At 36.6% G+C, this 13,174-nt stretch overlaps 1 protein-coding gene across 1 annotated transcript in view; it reads right to left on the reverse strand.

The window, feature by feature from the left end:
• The window catches only part of exoc2 (exocyst complex component 2), a 57,691-nt gene extending 45,732 nt beyond the window's left edge, over positions 1 to 11,959 (reverse strand). The window contains exons 1-2 of the mRNA XM_079244894.1: positions 11,922 to 11,959; positions 1,074 to 1,231 (exon numbers count right to left, since the gene is read on the reverse strand). Coding sequence (XP_079101020.1) covers positions 1,074 to 1,191 — 118 coding nt within the window. The 5' untranslated portion in view covers positions 1,192 to 1,231; positions 11,922 to 11,959. The remainder of the gene's footprint in view (positions 1 to 1,073; positions 1,232 to 11,921) is intronic.
• Positions 11,960 to 13,174: the final 1,215 nt, after the last annotated feature.

A 13,174-nucleotide genomic window follows, 5' to 3' on the forward strand; every position in this document is an offset into this window, starting at 1 on the left:
TGTCACATGTGTTGCGTAAGTTGTGACAGAAGCTTAATTAGTTTGTTTATAAAGTATCTGATGGAATTATTAAAGATATAAAAATTCAACAGGTGATTTCTATTTATTTATGTATTTATTTGACTGATTTCCCCTTTAGAGATATTAAAACCAGCATCCAACTGTTCCAAAAAGAAATTTATCAGTATCTTCAATTTCCATGAATAATGGAAAGAATACAGAGTTAAATGCTTTCAGCAGAAAAGCTTAAATTACTGAGAAATTATCTAAAATAATTAGAGATTTTGTAAACACATATTTATTTCATTCATTTTAAAATGTGCAACAAGTACTGTTGTTTGACTTTCAGGCTTTGTTGACAGCCAACGTTGGTTTACAAGTAAATCTGCTAGGAAGATCGCCAGATGTCTCTTTTTTTGAGTTTTTTTTTTTTAAAAACTGAGGAAACTTCTTTAAACTTTGTCAACAACACAGACAAATAATTGCGATATGTGGCGAAATGAACGAACTAAGCAGTTTCCCACGACACCAACGTGGTTCTAAGTCGTGATGTCGCCATTACAGTGGAGAATAAAATGATGCGTTCTGTCCACTTATGGTTTGTATAAGCAAAAATAAACTTTAACAAATGCATGTTTAAACAGACAGCGTTTGCTGATGGGCAGGTTTATACAATTAGTTCAATAACTAAATAAGCTTCATTGTGTCTTTAAAATCAGTAAGCACCACAGAGTTAAACACGGTTAAATAAGATTAAGACTTCACAATTAAACTAAGACAAATATATGTTAATTACACAATGTGCTGATATGTTGTACATACAGACATTTCTGGACTTATTAAGTTATATACTAACATATATGCATATTTTACTGAAAACATAGAAGAATAATTCTCTTGAAGGAGAATTTTACAAAGGCTAGAAGAAGTCTGGATGTCTTCTGCCATGAAAATCAACAAAGTGCAAGAGAAAATTGCGTTAAAAAAAATTTAACAAAAAGTAGAAACAGCAACATTTTAGTAGTAGTAGGAACCACTTGTGTGGTCAGATGGGTGGTTATAAATGTGTTTACCGACGAGGTCAGCTGGGCCCGTGCCCAGGTTTTCTCCACGTATGGTGACTTTGGTCCAGGCTGCACCTTCTTTGGGCGAGATGCCTGTAACCAGCGGAGGTAGACGTGGGCGTGACATGGTGGCCTAAGGCAAACAGGAACTCTGGCTCAATCAGCACCTGAACATGGAAAACAGAGAGTCATACAAAAGGCACAGTCAGCCACAAAGATCTCACCTTAACAGCGAAGCAAAATGAACTAAATTCTGAAGCAAATTACAGACAAAAGTTCTGCTAGAAATTTATTCAATCACTTTTTTAGTTTTTGTTTGTTTAAAAAAATATTCCTTAAAAAAAAAAAACACCTCAAGACTTCTCTGTTATTGCTGATATAATATAAAATAATTACAATTTTCATAACCAGGTAATTAAAGCTGTTCATCTATTTTTTCTTTATTATTTTTTATTTAAAAAAAAGTTTAATTCATCTGGTAAAAGTAATCCAATAATAGTTCATAATGCTTTAGTAGAATAATAAAAAACAAAACCATAAGCATAATATAGACCTGTATTTCTGAGCAGGTACATATCTAATTAGTATGTTTAAGATATTACATATTTTTTTGTTCACTAAAAAGAACCACTGGGGAACCCTCAACTTGATCCTGGTAAATAAAAAAAATAAAAAACTAAAGGTGGGAAAATCAAATCGAAAAATAGTAAATTGGGATTTTTTTCCCAAAAAAAAAAAAAAAAAAAAAAAAAAAAAAAAAAAAAAAGCATACATTATAAAATTTTTGTCATTTTTTTTATTGTTTTTATTTATCTTTTTATTTGTCTTCTTGGGCATTACAGCATTGAAACCAAGATTAATGACGAGCAAAAACAGGTTTTATACATTTTTTTGGTTTCTAATCTACAAAAATCAGGAAAATCAAAGAATTGTGAGAATCGCAATTTAAATAATATTGGCATCCTAAAAATCGGAATCAAATTGGGACAAGCGTATCTTTAACGCCCTAATAAATACTATAAACTGGTCTCGAAATTCATCACAAATTTCAGTGAATTCCCTGACAGCCTGATATTTACCTTGTAAGAAATGGGAAACAGCTAAATACGATCACTTCCTACCCTGTAGGTCTCCAAAACAATGTACGCACTGCAGCAGTTATCTTGTAGATAATAGGAAAAATAGAGAAGGCAGCCAAGAATGAAGGAGTACAGAGAGCAGGGAGGGAAGGAAGAATGTAAACTTCACGGCACAAGATAAATAAACCTGCTCTCCCAATCATTCCTCATAAACCCACACAATACTCTACACATCATGGCACCAAAGAAGGAGCAGCAATGCTAATCAGGTCACGCTGGGGCTGGGGAAGAGACGAGATGGAGAGAAAGGTTCCAAAAAGAAAAAAATGAAAATGAAAGGATGTATTTCAGCAGCACAGATGTTTGCTAATAAATTACTGCCAGGTCTCAAAAAAGGCTGACCAATCTCGACTCTGTGAAGCAGCTTGAGAGGCTTCCGCCCTTTTAGCTCTGCAGCCAAAACACGTTCACTGCAGACAATGCAGGAGTTCATACAGACTGGACCTGCAGCAAGCTGCGCAGGTAGACGTCTTCTGAATAACGCCTCTAAATGCGAAGATGCGAGTGCAAGACTGATTAGTCTGATTGCTGAGGTCAGTTTTTTGTAAGAAACTGAACTTTTAACCCCTTCATCTATCCTGCTGTTTCGGAATACTGCTTGTTATTATCTAATTAATGTAATTATATTCTGGAATACCTAAAAGCAGCAAAATTTCCAAAACCAGGGAAGCAAACTCCCTACTAGGCTAAAATAATTCAGGACATAATGCTCAATTGTGACTTCTGAGATACACAAACAAAGAACTGTTTATTCATAAATTGTTCCTCTGCAGGTTGGCAGTCATGGTTGTTTTTTTTTTTTGTTGTTTTTTTTGTTTTTTTAATTCTTTTAGATTAGGGATTGACATTGGAAAGGATAAATTTACTAAAATTTGGTTAAAGCTATGAGCAATCTGTTTAATACGAACTTCGTACATAAAAAAAAAAAAAAAAAAAAAAAACATGAACTCCATACTGCCACCAAAATGGAATAAAAAAACAATAATAAAAAAAAAAAATCTGGGTGCAAAATCCAAAGTTAGCCATATTCAATTTAGTCATATTTAATCTGGAAAATTCTTTTATATATTTTGAAAAACTCTGCTCAGAGACAGACAAAGTTCATAACCCCTTTAGGGTATGCAAAATAAAATAAAAAAGGTAGTTGTAATTTAAAATGTAAAACTTTCGAGAAAAAAATAAACACCTTTAACAATTCAAGTTGCAGATGTCCCTTTTTCAGTTTTAACAAAACTTTTATGGACCAATACTATTTAAAAAATTTTTAATGTAAATATTTTTCAATAATTTCAAATGAATAAAATAAATAAATAAAAATAAGGAAATGTATTATTAGTTTCGGATCTGCTATATACATACTTGGACCCGTCATTCATCACAGCTGTTAACGTATTAAAGCCCTGTGCTGTGTAGCTTTAGACATACTAATACTTCATATATAAACGTTTGTGTCAGCATATCTTGACGTTGCTTCTAAACCTCCATGCAAAAGTTTGGGAACCTCACTGAAAACTATTACTGAGAAAAAAACATTTAAGTTTACCAGTTTGTAAATATTTGTCATTTTGCTAAATTACAAAATTAAGACCACCAAAAATTTTTATTTCCTCAAAATACAGAGTGCCTTTTAAAAAAAAAAAAAAAACAAAAAAAAACCGCAGCTAAAACGGCGGGGACAACAGCATATATACTGATGTGGAAATGTTCCGGAGCAGTTCCGTCTATCTCCAGCCACCCTGACTTCCACCAGTTAACCAGATCCCTCCAACGGGATTTACCTGGTGTTGTTGCTGCTGCTCTGTGCTTGTCAGAGGAAATGGAGGGGCTACGGGTCTGACATGATGAAGATAAGAGGTTAACAGGCCTAAAACAAGAGCCTGGTATATCCTTCATCAATCCCACATGTTTGGAGAGGGAGTGGCGAGGGCCAGAGGACGGGGCGCTTTATTCTGTATAATTCTGATTCTGCTTCTAGGAGTGTTTCTACGTTATCCCCCCCCCTAATCTTGGAAATACACGTGAACAAACAAACACACACACACACACACACACACACACACACACACACACACACACACACACACACACTCTGGGCAGAATGACAGCTCAGCGAGGTTGCGTGCGAGAGGCCCGAGCTGCTGTTGTGTGGTCTGTGTGTATGCGAGTATGTGGAAGGATCTACAAAAAGGTCTGGCCAGTGTATGTGTACGTGTGTGTGTGTGTGTGTGTGTGTGTGTGTGTGTGTGTGTGTGTGTGTGTGTGTGTGTGTGTGTGTGTGTGTGCGTGTGTGTGGTCTGGGTGTGTGGTCCCTGGCGCAGGCCTGGGGAGAGCCTGCTGACGGCTGGGATGAGAAAAGAGCCGCTGTGTTTACTTTACTCTGGGGGCTGTGCATGGACACGGGAACACTGCCCAGACCCTTCTCTATAACACTGACGTGCAAGACACCCATGCATGCACGCTCACATGATGCACGACATCACACAGAAAGTAAGGGGGGCTCTTGCACAAGTCTCATGTCATGCATCAACTCAAATACCCTGCAAAGAAGGTAATAGAAAATTAGTTTTTTTTCCCTTTTTTCTCCTGAAAATTTCCACGACAAGGAAAATAAAAGAAAAGCTTTCCGATTCTCCAGCTGGAAACTTATGGGGGTAGGCAGCGTTTCCCACAAGATGGATAGAAGTACAAGCCTCTAGGGGGCATTAAACGCTCCTCATAAGACTACACGCCACTTATGTCCAACATGTGTCGAGCCCTGTCCTTCTAAGCAGGCTAAATTTAATCACCGACAACACAGAAACCAGATTTAGCCTCTTCTGTTGCTCGATTCGCTCCAAATCACAACGCTGTCAGCCTCCAACTCTTCTCTCTGCGGTGAAAGGGCTAAAAAGGCAGGTTTGTTTTCCTTGGAAGCTGAGTAACAAACACTAGGGTTGGCTGTAACGTGTATGGTTGCTGAGGAACTCTGAGGCTTTGGATCCTTTTACAATCCTCACAAGTTACATCCCTCTTTACCTCCATGCTGGAATAAATGAATGACTTTATAGAAAGTCTAGAGAACAAATCTTTCTCATTTAGCTTAAAGTTTAAATATTATATTTTTAATTATTTTGGATAATTTAGAAAAAAGAAAAATTCTAATAGCTGATTTCTGCAATTGTTTTTCTGTAAAAGAAAAAGTTAAATAGATTAAATAAATGAACGAACCATGAATCATATGAGGGAAAAATACTTAAATCATCATTATTTAGTTTAACTAAACTGTATACTTACTTAAATAAAAATGTATATTTATCAAACTGAGCTTCACAGAAATGTGGACTTTTTGTTTACAATAAGGTGAATGTAACTGTGCTACAGTGTGAAGGATGATGCAGCTTTATGATTACACTTTAATTACTGTCATGAAAATGATTAATCACTTCTTTATTTTTATTACCTGGTGGACTTGATGTCATTTCATTCAAATTTCTACACTTTGGTTCATAAAGGCTGATTTACTGTAATTTTTACTCTGAATTGTTTTAATTTATATTCAGCTAACCTCATGCACTTTATATTTTAAATGACAGAGAGAGAGAGAGAGAGAGAGAGAGAGAGAGAGAGAGAGAGAGAGAGAGAGAGAGGAGGCTCTTAAACCTGCTCACGTTACGCAGAAAATCCAAGTTATTTACTGCAAATGTTTTAATTATGACTGCGTATATGGAAATACTTACTAAATAAGATTTTGAATGGTATAAATTAAAGTTGTTGAAATAAAATAAAAAATTTGTAAACAAATAATCAATTCATAAATGGACAATCTGAGGATATTTTCTGACATGCTCCTCTCAGTGGCTCCCTATAACTTGCACATCTACTCTGTGCACACCTTATAATGTAAATTATAGGGAGAAAAAGGTCGTAAAACAGGGTAATCTCAGGTTTAAACACCACTTTCTTACTTGTGGTTAACCTTTTATTTTAACACCTTCCAAATGTGGCAGCTTTATTGTTACAGACATGGCAACTGATCAAATCCGAATGAGCCACCAACAAGCGCACACACACGCACGCACGCACGCACGCACGCACGCACACACGCACACACACACACACACACACACACACACACACACACACACACACACACACACACACACACACACACACACACACACACACTATCCCCATGACTATGTCATGAATGAGGCGTTCATACTTTGGATCACTTGAAGCACGAAGGTAAGAGGTGACTCACATATGGCAATGATTGGCATAAATGTGTGTGTGTGTGCGTGTGTGTGTGTGTGCAAGACAGAGTGTGATGGGTTTAGTGGGCACAAAGGGACCCATTTAGACAGCTCATCACCCTCAATCCACCCCCCTCTAACTACACACACACTAATACCATTTCACTCTATGCTCGCCAACATTACACAAACACCAGATTCCATCAAAGATCCCCCTCGACTCCTCTGAATGCACAGAGCCGGCCAAACATCACCGAGCTGGAGATGACTGGACTGATCACACGGGCCGGTTGGAGCTTTTAACAGTCCTCAGTGTTCGCTTACACCCAACCCACCGCATGCCCCCACGATGTGGAGAAGGTAATGTACCTGATAGCCAAAAATGAGCCATAATATGTGTGAACGGTATCACGTTCCACATAAATGGATCACGTTTACATGGACTGTGCAGGCTCTGTTTGAAAACATACGCTGACCACTGAGTTCCTCTACAATGAGTCAGCATCTTGTCTGCAACCAGCCAGTCTCAGCGCTCAGAGAGACCCTTCCGTGACAGAGAAACCAGGACACAGTGATCAGATGTGTGCCTCTGGCTCGCTATCCTACCATCATGGTGTCTGCCCATAGGCTTTGTTATGTTTAGGGCTATCTGTTTGTTTGTTTGTCAGTCTCAAATGCTTTGCAGAGTTTTACTTAATGAAGAGAAGTCCCCAATTTCCCATATAAAAATCCTCTACCAATAAACAGAAATATGATAGAATAGGCCTAAAACTGCAAGAAAATGTTTTCAGAGGATTAAGAAGCTGGAGACAGGCGGCTCTGCCCAGCGACGTGGTGAAACGGAGCCATCTGAACCTCTGTGAGCCGTGCTGTAACACTGCTGCCCCGGCTGCTTTACCAGTTCACAAGCGTGAGAAACATCCAGCCACATAAGAATATTCATTCTATAAACACTGCTGTTTACTCTAAAAATCTGGGCTTTTTCCTTGGTTTGCACAGATACTCGATATAAAAACTATTTTCAGTGTCAATAGCCTTTTTAATTACTTTCTCTTGTTTATGAGGCTGCAACTGATTAGTCACTCATCTGACAGGCTGCATATTATTTGATCAATAAATGGACAGAAAGATTTAATGTTTGTCAGACTCTGAATAAACTGCATTTATCTGCATTTCTTTCTTTTCTTTTTTTTTTTTTTTTTTTACAAACACAGATGCAGCCGTTTAATAAATAAATAAATACATTTTGCATTTTTGACTGAATATATTAAATTATTCCCAAAAAAAAAAAAAAAAATTCACTATCAAACAACAAAAAACTTTTGCTTAAAGGATTTTTATCCTTGAATAAAAGCCAACCAGCGGTAGGGCTGCTCGATTATGGCAAAAATTCCAATCACGATTATTTTGCATGAAATTTAGATCTTGATTATTTAACACGATTATCCTTTATCTTTAACAACATGATTATAGTTAACATTAAACCGTGGCTTTTGAGCAATGTCTTTAGGATTTCACAAACTTGAGAAAAACAAACAAATAACATGAAGCTTTGTCTTGACAAAGTGCAAATACCGATGTAAACTGAATAGATAAATATAAGTACGGATTAAACAATGCTACGCATCCTGGTGTTCTTGACTCCGCGTCAGGTATGTCTAATGCATGCTTTCGAGTTGTTTAATCCACCTATGCCATGATCCCACATAGTAAATATTTTATAACAAATTTGTATTTATTTTTTTTACAACATTTGCTAAATATACAAAATTATATGAACTATTTCATGTTGGCCTGGCTGTACGTTTTATGCTAAACAACCGCTGTCAGGCTACAGCGCGTTTCTCTGATTCACCTGTTAAAAGACAGCTGATCTGAACCAGCTGATTAACACGTTGCTACGGTGACCCCCGTAACGGTGGGATATTACAGTGATTTAACTCGCCGAACTACGTGTGCGTTTATACAACAATAATGCAGGCAGTTCTCACTGACAATGGTATAAACTATGTTTAGGTGAACTTCCACAACCTACTGCAGTTATTCTACATGGACCTGCAGCCGGAGCCGACTGAGACTGGCCGCCTGGGAGTGCTTTAGGACGGGAGAGGCTCCCGCTGCTCCTTCCTTACAGTAACTGCAGAACAATATGTGCCTTCAAGTCAGTCGCCAAAACACCAGAAAAGTCTCTAATAACTCCAGTAAAAGTTGCTAGATTTGTCACTAGTCGCTTTTAACAAAAAAAAAAAAAAAAAGTGACCAAGGGGGTTTGAAAAGTCGCCAAGTTGGCAACAGTGTCTGAATGCCAGAGACGCTCGATTAGCAACTGAAGACAGCAGCAGAAGAAACCGCAAAGAGAAAAAAAAATCACACCCCTTTATTTTTTTTGATCGTTGAAGACCCAGATCGTAATTGAATTCAATTAAACTTTATTTATATAGCATCGAATCACGGCAATGCCATCTCAAGACGCTTTACAGACATAAAAAAAAACATAATTAAAGCCAATTCATAACAGCCTATATAAGGAAACCAACAGAATAAGTCGTTAAAATCCGATTAATCGCCCAGCCATAACCAGCCCTGGTTGTTTTCTGATTAGTAAATATCATAATGTGTTTCTGAAGGGATATTTCAGCTTGTGTTTAAAGAGAGAGTTGTGTCCTGTACCTTCATGTTTTACCTGCAGTCAGTTTGAGGATTCAGGCAGATATTCTGAATAGGAAGCTAAGCTAACAGCTTCTCCATCTAAAACAACTCCAACTTTGAGAAATTCATTGTTGTTGGTTGTTACACAATATCGATTACATACCAGATACTGTTTTACTTGCTAAGAGACTGAATAACCTTTGTTTTGCTCCACAGCTGACAGGGAATGTGTCAGACATGTCAAATAATGTTCAGTGTTTCCTCCTCCACTGTATTAGGGAAGCACCTGATTAATCACGTTGTATTAAATTGCTCCCAACTGTTTAATATGTTAACATCTGTATAATCTTTACTAGATTTGCAGATTGTTTTTTTTTTTCTTTCAGATATACTTGGCTCTTTTTGCAAGGTTGCAACCTGTCTGTTTTGTCTGTCCAGTCCTGACCGGGTCACAGAAACCTTGCTGTGCAGACCAGTGGCCCTGCAAGCATGTCAGCGGGGAGGAGGCTACCAGGTGGGGCAGGCTGCATAGATAGCAACACGGGTAAGAGCAAACTGCTGGTTCACAAACAAGGCCTTGCCTGACCCGCGTCACTCAATCCACCCTGAGGTCTATGGAGCAGTGTTGCTGAGGAAAAGCCTTAGAAAACACAGCCCACCGCATTCAACCAAAACAAACAAGCAAGGCCACCCAAATTTTTCAATTAGAGCCACAGGAGGGGACAGGAAATGGATCAGTGTAGCTTTGCCCCCGTGCTCCACCTCCCCCTTGAAGGGCAGCATTGACGTTGGGGAAGCCGGGCAGAAAGAGATACGCAGAGCACCAAGTGTGGCCATGCGTGAAACGTATTTATAGGGCAGGGCACCAGTTTGTTATTGACCTGTCAATCAACTGCTGCCATTCACCTTCTCATACAGTCAATAAATTTAGCAAACATAGATAGTAAGGTCATGTTTTCCACTTGACACAAGTATTTCACCAAAATTAAAGCAGTCTGCTTAGCAACAAAACATTCAGTTAGTTTCATCACAGTTTGATGTAGACCCGACTGGATCGGACAGCATGATCACATTTACAAATTTCTCTACCTTAAGGTAGGCGAGATCAAGTTGTTTTATGTTCTGCAGCACAAGTTTAATCGACTTCAGTTCATCCTACAATCTGATAGATCAATGAGTGTTCACAATGCTGTTCAGTGAAATGGTCAAACCACTTTGGTTTAAACAAATAAAGTAAAATAATGAAAAACAGCATGATAAAAAAAAAAAAACTGAATAAAAAAGTCAAAATAAGTTCTTATCGGATTTATCAGTAATTTAAATAATATTCAGCTGCAGCTCACTTACAAAACACGGAAGAGCAGGAAGAATTTCACAATAAAACGTGTAAAATAAAACCTCAATCCAAATAATAAAACTTCATATAAGGGTAAAAACAAGAAAACAGCTGTATTTTTTTGTAACTCCATAACTTTTTCCCTTAGTTTTTATTCATACCGTTTTAAATATACTAGTTTCTAACTATACTATTTGTTTATTTTTTCATATTAAAATGTCAAAATGACTTGTAAACATACTGTTTCAAGAGAAGTACACAATTTGTTTGACAGCAGCTTATAAAAAGTCTTTTCCACTGCAGAACCACACTGTGTGATATGACGACAGCATGTGTTATCTAATGTGAATTTTCCTGTGTTTATTTTTTGTTTTCAGTTCATTGTTTATTATGAGCCATGAGGAAATTAGCCGGGAGAATTTCCTTATAGGGTCATTGCTTTAAGAATATAAAAACTTATTTGCAAGTATGATTACAATGTCAAGTAGTTGAGAGAATTAAAGCCATATAGTAGTGACTACTGCCCTTTTACCAGCATGTATCACTACAAAGCTGCTTATTTCAGACATTTTTCAAGCTCTTGTTGAAGGAAAGAGTGGAGGAAAGACATTTTTTAGGGTGTTTTGATCAACATGTTGTATATTTGTAGGTAATGTCATGCTAAGTCATCGTTATCTGTTCATCTTAAAACTCCTTGTCAAAGTTTCCAGTTCTATTACATTATTCTGTGCGAGATTGTTTTGTGTATAATTTGTGTAATTGCTGATTTCTCATGTAATGTTTCATATTTTTGGACCTCCCCGAAAACGAGATGGTACATCTCAAGGGGAATTCCATAAAATAAACTTCAAACTAAATTACTACATTTTCAAATTCTGTGTAGGTCATCACACCGATTAAAAACTGAACAAAGGTAATAATGAAAAAACTATCATTTTGATGCTCTGAGCCTCAATAACATAATAATTCCAAGAGCAAAATGCTATGATTGGCTTGTAGCGACAACAAGACCAGGAGAGATGCAAGTGACCAAGCCGAATTAATTATGATCCGTTTCAACACGTGCAAAGTAAAGAAAGTATGTTTTGTGACACAAACAGTAAAACATTTACAAAACATGTGAGTAAATGACAACAGTTTGGTTCAGCTAATCATGTTGTTGCAAACAAACACTGTTGGTCCAGTCTCACAAGCCTTCTAAATAAGGTGGACTACCACAGAAAATAACACACAGTCGTTAAAAACATACAACAACAAGAAGTTGCTGTTTTGAAATAAAAGAACAAATGTTTTGTTGACAAATTTGACACAACTAACTTTAGCATCAGCTAACCTAGCCTAGCATTTCTATTCATTATAACGGCAACAAAAACACCGAGTTCAGTTTTTTTTTTTACAACCGTGCAAAACGCTAAAATGTATACCGGTGGTGTTTTGATTTACATTATCTATATGTTTAAAAAGAATTAGCAGAAACATTTTAAAGGAAAGGGTAACTTACAGACCGCAGAGGGTTTCCTGCTTCGGCTGTTTCCTGTGTCTAAAAACTACTTCCGGTTTCTGCCTTTCAAATTAAATTGAATCATTAAATTGAATCGGTCATTATTATTTACTTCATTCTTTATTCCAGACACATCGGTCCATATCAGCAATTAATTAAAAAAAAAGAAAAAAGAAAAAAAAACCACACACATTAATGTCTAGACACATAACCTGTATATACACACACATAATTGCAAAAAACATCCATAAAGACAGACATTTATTCCAGTGCTTCCAAAAACAGGAGAAATACCTTCTGTCACTTCATTTTGGCTCAGTCATAACCATTACAATGACACTTTTTGACTCCCTTAATCGACTCATAAATCTATACATGAAATTCCTCAGCACAGCATGAAAGGTTGGAACATTATTTGAGACAAGCATCAGACTAGCACTCGTCCATCTTGGAAGTAACAACAATATTCTAAAAGCATCATGAAATGCCACCTGAAGCTTTTTCATTTCAGCTTTGCTAGTATTGCCCTATAAATGAGCAGCATAAAATAGAGTACAATATGCTCTAAAAAAAAAGGGCTATTTTCACATCATCTGTACACATATTAAACTTGCAGGCCAGAATATTTCCTTGTGCATACAGTTTACGGCACTGCCGGTGGACATCATCATCATCACATAAATCATTTCTGATTACATGGCCTAAATATTTCACTTTGTTCACCACATTTAACTCCTCATCTGCTAAATAAAATGAAGGGAATTTTAATTTCTGATCCTACTTGGTTCTATTAATCATGACAACATTCTTAACAGGATTATATATGATGTTATATATTATTATTGATTCTATCAGGAGTTTTTAAAAATAATATAATATAATATAATGTAATGTAATGTAATATAATATAATATAATATAATATAATATAATATAATATAATATAATATAAAAATAATAATATATTTCAAACTATTGCATAACCTAGCTGTCTTTGACGCTGCAGAACCTCTCTCCAGATTAACAGGGAGAATAGATCATAGTTGAATGAGTGGAATTACTGATTATGTTGCAGGTTCTGCTGAAATTATGTGCATTTGAGAGTGAGCAATGTCCTGGATGAAATAAAAGAAAAAAAAGGTCCTTATAATCTTCGGCCCACCCACTCTTTTCCTGTCTAGAAACACTGAATTGCCAAACCTGATGGAAATGTGTCTATTCATGACACCATCTTTGATAAAAAGTGGTCAGGTT

Source organism: Telmatherina bonti (genome assembly GCF_933228915.1).
Source record: "Telmatherina bonti genome assembly, chromosome: 8".
In the NCBI taxonomy this organism is placed as follows: domain Eukaryota; kingdom Metazoa; phylum Chordata; class Actinopteri; order Atheriniformes; family Telmatherinidae; genus Telmatherina; species Telmatherina bonti.